Raw genomic sequence first — 14955 nt, 5'->3', positions numbered from 1 at the left:
ACTAACGAGGATTCCATCAGTAACCACGAGTGAAGAGGGAAGAGCCCAGCGCCAAAGCCCTGGCGTTAAATGTGGCGGATTGAATACATGATATTTTAAGGGTATGATGAGGAGGTTAGCTATTGCTTAATGTGATCCTTCTGTAATTTGGCATTTTCACTAATTCGGCACTCCTCAGTTCCCAATGGTGCCGGATTAGTGAAGGTCAACCTCTACTTGCTGACATCCAGGACTGAATGAGCAAAAATTTGCATCAGCTAATCATTGGATTTAAAAGCTATTGTCTTGCTACAAGTAATCTATATTCCTGAAAACTACTAAGACTATTGCCGTTCTTGTCATTCTTGACCTCGCAATCTGTCTCAACTCAGATGCCAGTGAATCCATTGTCATGAGCCATGAGCCTTTTATTATGTCCAGTATACTTTCAGAGAGCTTCCTTGTATAGTGCACATCTTAAAACTGACATCACCCAAGTAGTTGTCTATGACTTAGCACATGCTTCCTGTAGGTATGCAAATCCCTTAAGCACAGGAATTACCTTTCTACATTTTTCTACCACTTTACCCCATAGAAGAAGAATAGCTCTTAACTCGGCAGTGGAGTTATCGGGGCACCGTCATGACGGTGTTTCCATAGCAAACTATTCTTGTTTTTATGAGGCCGAGTTGCTCAACCTGACTTGGATTTGAACTCGGGAACATTCGCTCCAGAGTCCGGCACTGATATTATTATGCCACCAAGCGGGACTTACCCTATTTAAGGGACTCTAAAACTACTTCAACCAAGCTTTAGGTCATCTGCCCAAATACTATTTGGCTGTGTGCAAATCTTATTTTGAGAGATTTCTATGAAATGCCTTAGGAAGCTTTGCTACATTAGAGAGCAATCTATTGTAACATTTTACTAATTGAAAATTTAACATTTCAGGTTTTAAGTGAGGAGGTGTTTTTTCTTCAGTATTGTATTATAATTTTCTTCTTATTTCTAGTCTGGGGCAAAATTTAAAATTCCAAAGAAGAAAAAGATCTCACAGACGGACAATATAGAGACATTTTCTCCTCTATCCAGACTTACTGATTCACGAATTGAAAATTTAAAAGCCTCGAATGTGAGTTGAAGAGAAATCTCATTAGCAGTTAATGTTCTTTGTTTTTCTTCTAACTCTCTCCATGTATCTCCTGAAATGTTTTGGCATTGGTATTAATCGTGTGACCTAATTCTTATTGTTCTTTGTCAGATTCTGGAGGTTGCTGTCAGCATTATAATATCAACATTAATTATCCCTCTTTAATTTGTCTTGGTGATGTAGATAATGTCAGAAAAACATATCTTGAACTTCCAGTAACTGCCCCTCCCCATTGCCAGTTTCCTCCCTCACCTTACCTATTTAGCTGCCCATGACCTCCCTCTGGTGGTCCATCCCCTTTTCTTTCTTCCATGGCCTTCTGTCCTCTCCTATCAGATTCCCCCTTCTTGGGCACTTTATCTCTTTCACCAATCGATTTCCCAGCTCTTCACCCCTCCCCTCCCCCCCCCCCCCTGGTTTCACTTATCGCATACTACCTTGTACTTCTTCCTCTCCTCCCTTCAACTTTTTTTGACTTCTCGTCTCTTTTTTTCCAGTCCTGATGAAGGGTATTGGCCCAAAATATTGACAGTTTACTCTTTTCCATGAATGCTGCCTGCGCTGCTGAGTTCCTCCAGCATTTTGTGTGTATTACCGAGATTTAGTCATATTGCTTCTGGAATCACTGGTTGCTATGGATCATGGAGTTTTTCTTTAAAGGACGCTAAGAGTAAATTAGGCTTTGAGTTTTTGGTTAATAAAAACACCAACTTTTAACCACAAGGCCTTAATCTGTTGCTTAATACCCAGGACCTTTCCTGGTCTCAACTTAACTTGGTCTCGTATTTCTCATACTTGGTTAAATTTAAAGATTTTCTGACTTGATCTTCTTCACTATCAGCTTTTCCAGAGCCCCACAGAGCAAAGCAATTTTACACATGGGATAGGTCGAGTTGGGCCAAAAGGCCTGATTCCACGATGTATGACTCCCTGGCATAATTCATCCCTTCCCATTTTAAATGTGTCTACACGTGGATTTTCTGCATTATGCATAGAACCATAGAACATTACAGCACAGAAACAGGCCTTTTGGCCCTTCTTGGATGTGCCGAACCATTAATCTGCCTAGTCCCACTGACCTGCACCTGGGCCATATCCCTCCAAACCCCTCTCATCCATATATCTGTCCAAGATTTTCTTAAATGTCAAAAGTGAGCCCGCATTCACCACTTCATCTGGTAGCTCATTCCACACTCCCACCACTCTCTGCGTGAAGAACCCCCCCCCCCCCATGTTCCCTTTAAACATTTACCACTTCACCCTTAACCCATGGCCTCTGGTTTTTTTTCTCCCATCCTCAGTGGAAAAAGCCTGCTTGCATTCACTCTATACCCATCATAATCAAATCACCCCTCATTCTTCTACGCTCCAGGGAATAAAGTCCTAACCTATTCAACTTTTCTCTGTAACTCAGTTTCTCAAGTCCCAGTAACATCCTTGTAAACCACCTCTGCACTCGTTCAACCTTATTAATATCCTTAATATAGGCCAAAACTGCACACAATACTCCAAATTTGGCCTCACCAATGTCTTATACAACCTCACCATTACATTCCAACTCTTTCACTCAATACTTTGATTTATAAAGGCCAGTGTACCAAAAGCTCTCTTTACAACCCTATCCACCTGTGATGCCACTTTTAGGGAATTATGTATCTGTACTCCCAGATCCCTCTGTTCTACTGCACTCCTCAGTGTCCTACCATTTACCTTGTATGTTCTACCTTGGTTTGACCTTCCAGTGCAATTCCTCACACTTGTCTGCATTAAACTCCATCTGCCATTTTTCAGCCCATTCCACCAACTGGTCCAAATCCCTCTGCAAGCTTTGAAAACCTTCCACACTGTCCACTACACCTCCAATCTTTGTATCATCAGCAAATTTACTGATCCAATTTGCCACATTATCATCCAGATCTTTGATATAGATGACAAATAACAATGGACCCAGCAATGATCCTTGTGGCACACCACTAGTCACAGGCCTCCACTCAGAGTAGCAATCCTCCACTACCACTCTGGCTTCTTCCATTGAGCCAATGTCTAATCCAATTTACTACCTCTCCTGAATTTACTACCTAGCGACTGAATCTTCCTATCTAACCTCCCATGTGGGACCTTGTCAAAGGCCTTACTGAAGTCCATGTATGCAACATCCACTGCCTTCCCTTCATCTACTTTCCTGGTAACTTCCTCAAAAAACTCTAATAGATTGGTTAAACATGACCTACCACTCACAAAGCCATGCTGACTTTTTCTAATAAGTCCCTGTCTGTCTAAATACTTGTAGATCCTATCTCTTAGTATTCCTTCCAATAATTTACCTACTACCGATGTCAAACTTACCAGCCTATAATTTCCCGGCTTAGTTTTTGAGCCTGTTTTAAACAACGGAACTACATGAGCTATCCTCCAGTCCTCTGGCACCTGACCTGTGGATATCGACATTTTAAATATTTCTGCCAGGGCCCCTGCAATTTCAACACTAGTCTCCTTCAAGGTTCGAGGGAATACCCTGTCAGGTCCTGGGGATTTATCTACTCTGATTTGGCTCAAGACAGCAAGCACCTCCTCCTCTTTAATCTGTATAAGTTCCATGACCTCCCTACTTGTTTGCCTTGTTTCCATAGACTCCGTTCCAGTTTCCTTAGTAAATACAGATGCAAAAAACCCATTTAATCTCTCCCATTTCTTTTGGTTTCATACATAGCCAACCACTCTGATCTTCAAGAGGACCAATTTTATCCCTTGCTATCCTTTTGCTCTTAACATACCTGTAGAAGCTCTTAGGATTATCCTTCACCCTAACTGCCAAAGCAACCTCATGTTGCTGAATGACCTGACTTATGGAAATCCGGTTTCATGCAAATTCTTCCATATATTTTTAAAGCACCTTTCAAGATAATAATGTTCTGTGATGTTCATTAATGACTGGTTACAGTATAGATTTCATTAGTTTAATTATGGATATTGTTAGGGTGGATATTTGATGAAATGAATTGTAGAAGGCATATGTAGAGCAATAGAATATGGTTAATTATAGAAGCAGATATTTTCATCTAAAGGAAGAATCAATTTATCAACAATTCTCAGTGATTGAATCTCTCATACAAATGCAGAATGCAATTATTCAATCTAAAACCAGTGTAATATACATAAACAAGGGAGACTTCAACAGGATGAGGGAGAAGATGGTAGGTAATTATGAGTCAGTTAGTTTAACATCTGTATTTGGAAAAATGCTTGAAGCTATCATTAAGGAAGAAATAGTGAGACATCTGGACAGAAGTGATTCCATCAGGCAGATGTAGCATGGATTTAGAATGGGCAGGTCCAGTTTGATAAACTGAGGAAATTGCTGGGAACAATTTGATGGAGTCTTAATAAAATGTCTAAGGAAACTTTATGGCATGTGAATGGCTAGAACTTACACAGATACCTTCTACTTGCAGCCAGTTGTTACCAAGGCAACAGCTACTTGGAGAGAATGCCTATTTCACAATCATCGTTCCTATCCTGTCAAAAGGCTTTGACATTGTTGCTTCAATAAGTTGGAAATAGCCTGGTTAATAGAACTTTCCTTTTATTGAGAGGGAAATAATCAAAATTGGTGTTCTGTTCCTATGAGTAATCAGTAGTAAAGTTTCAGAAAACAGCGTTGGAAATCTCTAACATCAAATCCTGAAAGTGCTTTGTAGTGATGGCAGTTGGAATTTAATGCAGGCAAGTGTGAGGTGTTGCAATTTTAAGAACAAATCAGAGTAAGAATGTTAGGGTTCTGAAGTATGCTGCAGAACAAAGGGACCTGGGAATACAGATCTGTAATTCCTTTGGAAGTAGCATCACTGGTGGATGGGGTTGTAAAAAGAGCTTCTGGCACATTGTCTTTCATAAATCAGGGCATGAAGTATAGGAGTTAGGTATTCTGTTGAAGTTGTACAAGTCACTGGTGAGGCTGAATTTGGTGTATTGTATGTAGATCTGGTCAACTACTTGTAGGGAAGATACCAATAAGCTTGAAAGAGTGCAGAGGAAAATTTACAAGAATGTTGCCAGGATTTGAGAGTCCGAGCTATAGGGAAAGGTATTTAATCCCGATGCAATTTTAAAATCCACATCCCCACCCCTGACTCTGCCACCTGTGGAGACCTCTTCTGCAAGTAACATTGAAAAGTTTCATCCACAAAAGTTCAACTTTAAATTTGCAATAACATTTTTGAATTATTTCTCATTTTTAGCAGATGTAAAATATTGACATCATTATCTTGTGAAAGGTTTTATTGTAGTGACCCTTGAGTTGGCACCATAGAAAATCCACTTTTATTTCCCTTGATAGACTAGAAATGTACTTTACTAATTTTTTCCATATTTTATTTTGCTATATTTGTTTGAAAGTTCAACTCCAGCAAAGCACTGGCATTCTCTGCTCACTATATTCTGGGCTCATTGGAAGGGAATTCAATGATGATGCAGTATAGAGTCTATATTATATCTTCAGCACTAGTTGCAAAATGTTGCTGGAGCCAGCGGGAAGCCATTAATTCTAGTGTAGATGACTCCAGTAACATTTCAGTTGAATATATTTCCATAGAAAATGTTTTCAAGTCTTAAATTTTGATCTACTTCCAGAAAGGTTGGCCATCATCGTATAATACTTTCAATAAAACAAGAAATCATCAGTCGATTACTTATAATCAAAGGAGGAACTGCCCATCAAGACAGAACTTTCCTGGCTTTGGACAACTAATGTAAGAGTATCATTAATAGTCGTTACGCAAATCTGTTTTTTTTGTAGGTGCTTTGTGCAGTTGTTTGAAAAGGAGAAATTAAATGAAATTGAAATTCAGTTAATCTGTTTAAGTAACTACAGCCAATAATTTTAATCCAAAGTTGATTGACAATGTTACTTATTTATCTGGGGAAGCTATTCAATGCCAGATATGTGTTAAATTGCAATGTCTATCGAAATACAAATGAATTTGACTCATGCTTGGACTTGGTGAATGCTGAAGAGCATAGAATACTACAGCACAGCATAGGCCCTTTGGTCCACAATGTTGTGCTGACCTTTTAACCTACTTCAAGATAAATCTAACCCTTCCCTCCTACATTGCTCTCCATTTTTCTATTATCCCTGTGCCTATCCAAGAGTTTCTTAAACGCTGCTAAAGTAAGACGGCATGGTCGCTTAGTGGTTAGCACAGCACTTTACAGTTTACACTTTACAGCCAATGTGGGTTCATTTCCCACAGCTGCCTGTAAGTACTTTGTACAATTCCCCGCAACCTCCCCCCCATCCCCCCTGTGACCGCAAGAGTTTCCTCCTGGTGCTCTGGTTTGCTCCCACAATCTAAAGACATGCCGGCTGGTAGGTTAATAGATCATTGTAAATTGTCCTATGAATACACTAGGATTAAATTGGGGGATTGCTGGGCAGCATGACTAGAGGGGCTGAGTCTCAATTAAAAAAAATATGCCTCTACCAGCATCCCTGGCAGGGTGTTCCAAGCACTCACCAATCTCTGTTTAAAAAAGAAATTAACTCCCACACCCCTCTTCCCGTCCCTGTACTTGCTTCCAGTCAGCTTAAAATGATGTCTCCTGGTATTAGCCATTTCTGCCCTGTTGAAAATAGTTTGGCTATCCACTCAATCTGTGCCTCTTATTATCTGACGTATTATCATGTTACTATTGGCTTTGCTTGTTTGGAAAACAATGACAGTTGACCAGTAAATTTAACTTGGGTTTATAGTGTTAAGATAACCTTTTTTTGTTTAAGTTTACTGTTAAATGTTATGTCATTTTGATTGTTGTAGCCTAATGTCCTTTTAATTCTTCATTTGTTTATGTAAGCTCTTGCAGTCTTTCCACAGACATTGTAATAGTTGATACTCACCTTGGCTCAGAAATTTTTCTGACAGTAAGCATAGCATCCAAATGAAAAAAAGGTGGCATAATGAGAAAGCACCTGTATTATGTCAAACACAGTAATCCTCATTAAAACATATTATTGCTGGGTTACTATGGTGACATTTATATTACCTTCATCCTTTGGTCTTGGTGATGCTGAATTACCAGCTAACCTATGCAAGCGAGCAGGGCCGATCAGCTATTGCTATCAGTTATGGTTCTACCTCAATATTGTCAATGTTTTATTTAAGCCACCCTTAGTGTAACGAAAAAATTGACAATGAATACTGTATTTGTAAAAGATTTTAAAAAATGTTTTGGATGATTCTGGCATCAAAAGATGTGAGTAAAGTTGAAGTATTTGGGAATCCAAAGTTATGCTGAGTAGGATGGGGGAGACCATCACTGGCTGGATCAGACTTAAAACATTGGTTCTTGGAGGTCTGTATTCTCAAGTCCAGGGTGTTATAGTTCAGATCTTTAAAAAAAAACTTTGGCTTCAGCTGCTTTATCATTATAACGTTGCATGTGGGGATAACAACACCTATGGGAATGGAATTTCCCACATTTGCTATCTAATTAAGCTATCCTTGCCAGTATACAGAAAAACATGGACAAGATTTAGGCACGGCCTGGATGTGTGTTAAGAGGTATTTATGCCACACAAATGACAGCCAATGGCCATTTCTGCCCAGTACCTTCACCTTCCCATGATGTTCAATGCATTACTAACCAAAGTTTGAAATAAATGTATTATCAAAGAACATATATTTACCAAATACAACCAAGATTCATTTTCTTAAGGGCATACTCAAATAAATCTGTAGAATAATAATCATAACAATTAATGAAAGCCCACCCAACTTGGGCATTCAACCAGAGTGCAGAAGATGGCAAACCATGCAAATACAAAAAGATAAATAATAATAAATAAATAAGCAATAAATATTGAGAACATGAGATGAAAAGTCCTTGAAAATGAGTCCATTGATTGTGGTAACATTTCAATGATTGGACAGGTGAAGCTGAGTGAACTTATCTTCATTGGTTCAAGAGCCTGATGGTCGAGGGATAGTAACTGTTCCTGAACCAGGTGGTGTGAATCCTGAGGCTCCTGTACCACCTTCCTGATGTAGCAGCAAGAAGAGAGCATGTCTTGGGCAGTGAAGGTCTCTGATGATGGAGGCTGCTCTCCTACGACAGTGTTTCCTGTAGATGTGCTCAATGATTAGGAGGACTTTACCTGTGACAGACTGGCCGTGTCCACTACTTTTTGTAGGATTGTCCGTTCAAGGACATTGGTGTTTCCATACCAGGCTGTGATGCAGCCAGTCCATACCATCTCCACTACACAGCTATAGAAATTCGTCAAAGTTTTAGATGTCATTCTCAATCTCTTCAAATTCCTGAAGAAGTTGAGGTGCTGCCGTGCTTTCTTCATAATTACACTTTCGTGATGGGCAGGTTCTCCAAAATAATAACACTGAGGAATTTAAAATTGCTGACCCTCTCCACCTTTGATCCTCTGATGTGAGCTGGCTCATGAACCACTGGTTTTCTTCTCCTAATGTCAATAATCAACTCCCTGGTCTTGCTGTTATTGAGTAAGAGGTTGTTATTATCCACTCTTAGCATCTTGGAGTCGTTGTTAACTGTATATTTAATTTGACCAGCCGCTTCATTAATCTGGCTAAAGGAGCAGATTAGAGAATGGATGCTCTTTGTCATTGGATTCAGCAATGCCTTTCCACCATCTTACAAGGCTGGATCAGTGTGTCAGAAGTGCATTGAAAGTTTTCTCCATGCTTGAATGAATGTAACAGCAGCAACTGTTAAAAAGCTTCACCCATCCAGGACCTACATTTATCTTCCTCCTTCAGTGGCTACTTCGTCCAACTCTACAGCTCCAGTAGCAAATCTTCTCCACTCACTGTTCCATAATACATAGAAAGCATTAAGCACTCCAAAAAATTAACAGAGAATTGATCTGAACTGTACAGAAACTAGTATTTGCTATATGAAACCTCATTGTTTCATTGTATTCTGCCCTTTAATTTCCCTGTCCAACTTCATTTTACTTTGGCAGTACTTCCATTAGTATATTTTCTAAAATAAAATGTTTGTTGCACTTTGCTTACAACAGGGAACCCAGAGTTGTACTCAGAGATGTGCTGATGACAGATTCAGGAAGAAAACATTTGCTGCACCTACATAAAGGAGACTGCAGCAATGTTGAAAATGCTGATACTTCTCATACAAGGCATCACACATCAGCAACCAGTGAGCTAACAATTAATTGTCAGGAGGAAATCAAAACATCTCGTCCCGATAGTCAGTCCAACATTTTATCCAGCAGGTGGGTTCACGAGCTACGCTTCTAACTGCTGCAGAATGCACAAATGCTATGGCATCAGTTTTGTTTCTTTGTAAAATCTGCGAAGACTTTATTTAGAGATACAGCGTGGAACAGGCCCTTCTGGCCTAACGAGCCACAAGGCCCAGCAACTCACCTATTTAACCCAGGCCTAGTCACAGGATAATTTACAATGACCAATTAACCTACTAACCGATATGTTTTTGGAATGTGGAAGGAAACTGGAGCATCGTAGAAAACCCACACACTCGGAGGGAATGTAGAAACTCCTTACCGATGGCGCTGGAATTGAACTCCTGAACAACCTGAGCTCTGATAGCATTGTATTAACTTCTGCATTACCATGGCGCTTGACAGTGATCTGTGCATCATTGTCACCTATTGTTTGTACAATATATAAATTGTATTCCTAGCTTTAAATGTGCTGTAGGATATGTCCATTGATCTAACATTGCACTCAACATTTACACCTTCTGAAGTAATTTTGTTTTTGTCATTATTATACCTACTTGGAATCCATGCTTTTGGTTAGCTTCCCCCTCCCTATTGATCTTCCTGGCCAAAATGGATCTTTTCTACTGTTCTCCAAGATGGAACCATTCTATTGTATTCCCTGTTTTGGAATCTGATTTGCCTTGTCTTAATCTGCTAAGCTTTCGCTAACCAATGCATCTCCGGTTGAAGCCTGATAATTTTAACGCACTTTTTAATATATACTTTTTTATTATAAGTAACATGTTAGAAATGAACATTTTCTATTCATATTTTTGTTGTTTACAATGTCATCATTTAACCTGGGGGGGGGGGCGGGTGAAAAAATTATATTTTATACAGCAGATGAACGTTTTGTTGTAGTTGCAGGCCACGACCACTAGATGGCGAGGCTGCACTCTATTTTATCTCCTTCAATACTAGTAAAGCTGTTCAAAAATTTCTGCTGTTTATACTGGCATTCCAGATGAAAGTAAATCCTCCATCACACAACGATACCTTGGGATTGACGGATTTAAAATGAATTATGTCTGTCATATACTTTTGTCTTGAAATCACAAAGAAAAAGCCTGCCAAGGAAACTTCATAATTTTGGGATATAGTACATCTATTAGAAAATCCTACTGTGCCATGCTTGCCTCACATTGTCTTCCGCTGGCAAAGTTCTCCATGGCTTCTTGGCAAGTTGCCTCCTGACAGATGAACTTGGTGGTTGCTGCCTTGACACTAGTTGATGTTTATTATCACTACAGCTGTGAAACAGTTTTAGAGGTTGCAGTGAGACCTCAAATTGAGAACTTGACCAAAAACATCCATTTTTGATTTTGAGCTTGCTGCTAGTTTGATACCTTTGATTTCAGACAATTATTTCAGTAAATCTGCATTGTTTTTTAAAATTGTATTGTGAGCTTTCCCTGTATTTTATGCAAGTCATTTTTTTTCTCAGAGATATCTGATTTTTTCTTTCATTCTACAAACTTTACATAAATTTCCAGTGTGCTTAGCCGCAAACGTTTATGAAACTATATCACATATTAGTCTGGCTGTAAAAGAAATCAGGAAGACTCTTTTAAAAATATACAGAAGTGTGGTATTTGGTAGGAGATTGGAAGTTGTTATATCCTTGACCTACTTTGTAGCAGCCACATGTAGCATCCACTTTGGAAAAGCATGATTGTCTAGACATTACCAAAGCTATTTTATACTTTACTGGCACTCTCCTTAAGACATTTATGATTTAAATTTATTTCAGTTTTGCTGACATTCATGCACACTCACTTAATCTTTTATAGAGCATAGGTTATCTTTATCGTAGAATATTTCCACTATATGTGCAATATTTGGACTTGTACATTTTTCATCCCTCTAAAAATAATACCTAAGGTTGTCAGAAGTATACAGAAATCAGGGATACGTGATTGCACTTCCTTCCTAAGCACACTTTAACAGTTTCCTTCAACATTTGGTTTGTACATCACATGTGAAGTTTAAAAAGATCAATTGCAGTTTTGTATTGAAACCCCAAAAGTCACTCATTTATTTCATTTAGTCACGGGGATTGTGCACTTTGTTGTAGTCTGCTGCTCTGCCTGTTTCCTTTCTTTCTCCTCCTCTTAACCAAATTTCCTTTTCAAACTACTAGGAAGCAACTTGTTAGCATTCAATAGATTTTAACGCCAATGATATTAGTGGCCCAAAAAGATAGACATTTTTTCTCAGTTAATGTGATATGATACTTGAGTTAACCAAAGCATCATAATTTAATTACCATTGATAGAATTAGCTGGTCGGTAGTGTCGTGGCATCAGCACCGGATTTCAAGGCAAATGTTCCCAGGTTCGAATCTGGTCGGCTCCTTGCACGCTTTCCACCTGTGCTGGTTGAGTGTTGAGCTAGCAACGTGGCCTTGTAAAAACCAGACAAATGCTAAGGAAATAGCAGAAATGCTGCCTGATGTGCCGCAAGGCGTGCAAAGGAACAATAACATTGGTAGTATGCTTGTACGGCAGTTTAAGTGCTAGAACTACATACTTTTTAACCATCCTTCAGTAAGAATGGTTACAAAATGATATATTTAAGTTGGATTTTCAGGAAATCAACATTGGAATGTGAATATAATCTGATCACTGCTTATATTAAATTTTAATCTTTCGACTATTAACCCTGGAATGCCTCTTGCATAGTTCATCTTCCATTTGCTCCAATTTATATTCAATAAATTCTTCTTGTTTGGACTAAATTGGTTGTGACCTTTACCTTACAACAATTTGTACATCCAGAGAATCTACTATGGAATAATCTGTGGGTGATGCTTGGATTGAATTGAACTTCAGCCTGATACTAACATGTTTTCAAAAATATAATATACAATACATACAAAATGCAAGGTTGGCTTCCTCCCTTCTATTGTCCACTCTCCTCTCATCAGATTCTTTATTTTCCAGCCTTTGATCTTTCTCACCCACTTGGCTTCACCTATCACTTTCCAACCAGCTTCTTTACCTCCCCCCCCCCCCCCCCCCCCCACCTTTTAATTCAGACTTCCTCCCTCTTCCTTCCTGAAGAAGTGCCTTGGCCCAAAACATCGACTGTTTACTCTTTTCCCTAGATGCTGCCAAACTTGCTGAGTTCCTCCAGTATTTGGTGGGTGTTGCTTTGGATTTCCAGCATCTGCAGAATTCCTCATTGTTATAATTTACAATGCAATTTTTCATTGGTGGTCTGGTTTATATTATAAATTCTTCACTGAAGTTGGTGAGGTAGCTTTTGTTAATAGTGTATCTCCTTGTTTCCTAATGCTGTTCAGTCTATGTCTAAGATGATGAGTTTTCTAATTCTGAGAGCAAGTCTTATTAACAAATTTATTTACACAAAAGAAGAAAATTGTTGTTGCAGTTTTCTTGGATAAAAATGCAGATATTGTAACTGTATTCCTGATTGATGTAAAATTTTGAGGAATGTGAATTATTTTAACAATCTATCTAAAAATATTCACTAGTGCATTAAGATGCCTGATATACTTGCATGTTTTTACCTGGATCAGATAAAATTTCATTTTTATTTTGTAAATTTTTCCTAAAACGTTTCTGCACTTAACATATTCCATACTGGTTTAATTTGTATGAATATTTGAATTCTACCAATGCCCTACAATTCTCCAAGAACACTGCATTCTCCCAAATTTTGTCATCTACACCATAATATTTCTGGATTCCAGGTTTGTCAACTGTTGCATGTTACGAAGGTGGAAAATGGAAAAATAGGGTACCCTGTACACCAGATTTTTCTTTATCTTATATGATTAATCCCATTGAAAGTTTCATAGAGGAGTTCACCCCTCCCCTTGGAAGTTTTCATGTTTTATTGTTTTACAACATTGAATCAGTGGAAACATGAGGAAATCTGCAGATGCTGGAAATTCAAGCAACACACACAAAATGCTGGTGGAACGCAGCAGGTCAGGCAGCATCTATCGGAAGAAGTACAGTCAACGTTTTCGGCCTAAGACCCTTTGTCAGGACTAACTGAAAGAAGAGGTAGTAAGAGATTTGAGAGGGGGAAGGGGTGATCCAAAATTTTAGGAGAAGACAGGAGGGGGAGGGATGAAGCTAAGATCTGGAAAGTTGATTGGCAACAGGGACACAGAGCTGGAGAAGGGGAAGGATCTTAGGATGGGAGGCCTAGGGAGAAAAGAGGAGGGGAGCACCAGAGGAAGATGGAGAGCAGGCAAGGAGTGATTGTGAGAGGGACAGAGAGAGAAGAGCGAGAGGAAAAAGCGGGGGGGGGGGGGAAAGGAATAATAAATAAGGGATGGGGTAAGAGAAGGAGGAGAGGCATTAATGGACGTTAAGAAATCAATGTTCATGCCATCAGGTTGGAGGCTACCCAGAAGGAATATAAGGTGTTGTTCCTCTAACCTGAGTGTGGCTTCATCTTGACAGTAGAGGAGGCCATGGATTGACATATTGGAATGGGACGTGGAATTAAAATGTGTGGCTACTGGGAGATCTTGCTGTCTCTGGCAGACAGAGCGTAGGTGTTCAGCGAAACAGTCTCCCAGTCTGCGTCGGGTCTCACCAATATATAGAAGGCCGCACCGGGAGCACCGGACGCAGTATATCACACCAGCTGACTCACAGGTGAAGTGTCGCCTCACCTGGAAGGACTGTCTGGGGCCCTGAATGGTGGATGGGATGGGATCCTGCCCACCCCACCAGCCTCCGTGTCCAACACATAATTCTCCATAACTTCCGCCACCTCCAACGGGATCCCACCACCAAGTACATCTTTCCCTCCCCACCCACACTTTCTGCTTTCAGCAGGGATCGCTCCCTACGCGACTCCCTTATCCATTCATCCCTTCCATCCCTTCTCACTGATCCCCCTCCCAGCACTTATCCTTGTAAGCAGAACAAGTGCTACACCTGCCCTTACACTTTCTCCCTCACCACCATTCAGGGCCCCAGACAGTCCTTCCAGGTGAGGCGACACTTCACCTGTGAGTCGGCTGGTGTGGTATACTGCGTCCGGTCTTCTATATATTGGTGAGACCCGACGCAGGCTGGGAGACAGTTTGGCTGAACACCTACGCTCTGTCCGCCACAGAAAGCGGGATCTCCCAGTGGCCACACATTTTAATTCCACGTCCCATTCCAATATGTCAATACATGGCCTCCTCTACTGTCAAGATGAAGCCACGCTCAGGTTGGAGGAACAACACTGGGTAGCGGTAGTCTGAGTAGCTTCCAATCTGATGGCATGAACATTGATCTCTCTAACGTCTGTTAATGCCCCTGCTCCCCTTCTTACCCCATCCCTTATTTATTATTTTCTAACCTTCTCTGTCTCCTTTCTCTCTCTCTCTCCCTCTCACAATCACTCCTTGCCTGCTCTCCATCTTCCTCTGGTGCTCCCCTTCCCCTTTCTTTCTCCCTAGGCCTCCCGTCCCATGATCCTTTCCCTTCTCCAGCTCTGTATCCCTTTTTTCCAATCAACTTTCCAGATCTTAGCTTCATCCCTCCCCCTCCTGTCTTCTCCTATCATTTCGCAT

General features: G+C 40.1%; 1 protein-coding gene across 7 annotated transcripts in view; it reads left to right on the top strand.

Annotated features, from left to right (window-relative positions):
- The window catches only part of LOC140727614 (sentrin-specific protease 7), a 90449-nt gene that overhangs the window by 29788 nt on the left and 45706 nt on the right, over positions 1–14955 (top strand). For 5 of the 7 annotated variants that reach the window (XM_073045202.1, XM_073045201.1, XM_073045200.1 and 2 more), the window contains 3 exons: positions 992–1111; positions 5759–5877; positions 9183–9395. The exons of 1 other annotated variant lie outside the window; for it this stretch is intronic. In XM_073045202.1, coding sequence (XP_072901303.1) covers positions 992–1111; positions 5759–5877; positions 9183–9395 — 452 coding nt within the window. The remainder of the gene's footprint in view (positions 1–991; positions 1112–5758; positions 5878–9182; positions 9396–14955) is intronic. One more of the 7 variants, XM_073045204.1, reaches the window with a different exon arrangement.

The sequence above is a fragment of the Hemitrygon akajei genome, chromosome 5 (assembly GCF_048418815.1).
Source record: "Hemitrygon akajei chromosome 5, sHemAka1.3, whole genome shotgun sequence".
Lineage (NCBI taxonomy): Eukaryota > Metazoa > Chordata > Chondrichthyes > Myliobatiformes > Dasyatidae > Hemitrygon > Hemitrygon akajei.
This window is presented reverse-complemented; position numbering and strand designations above follow the sequence as displayed.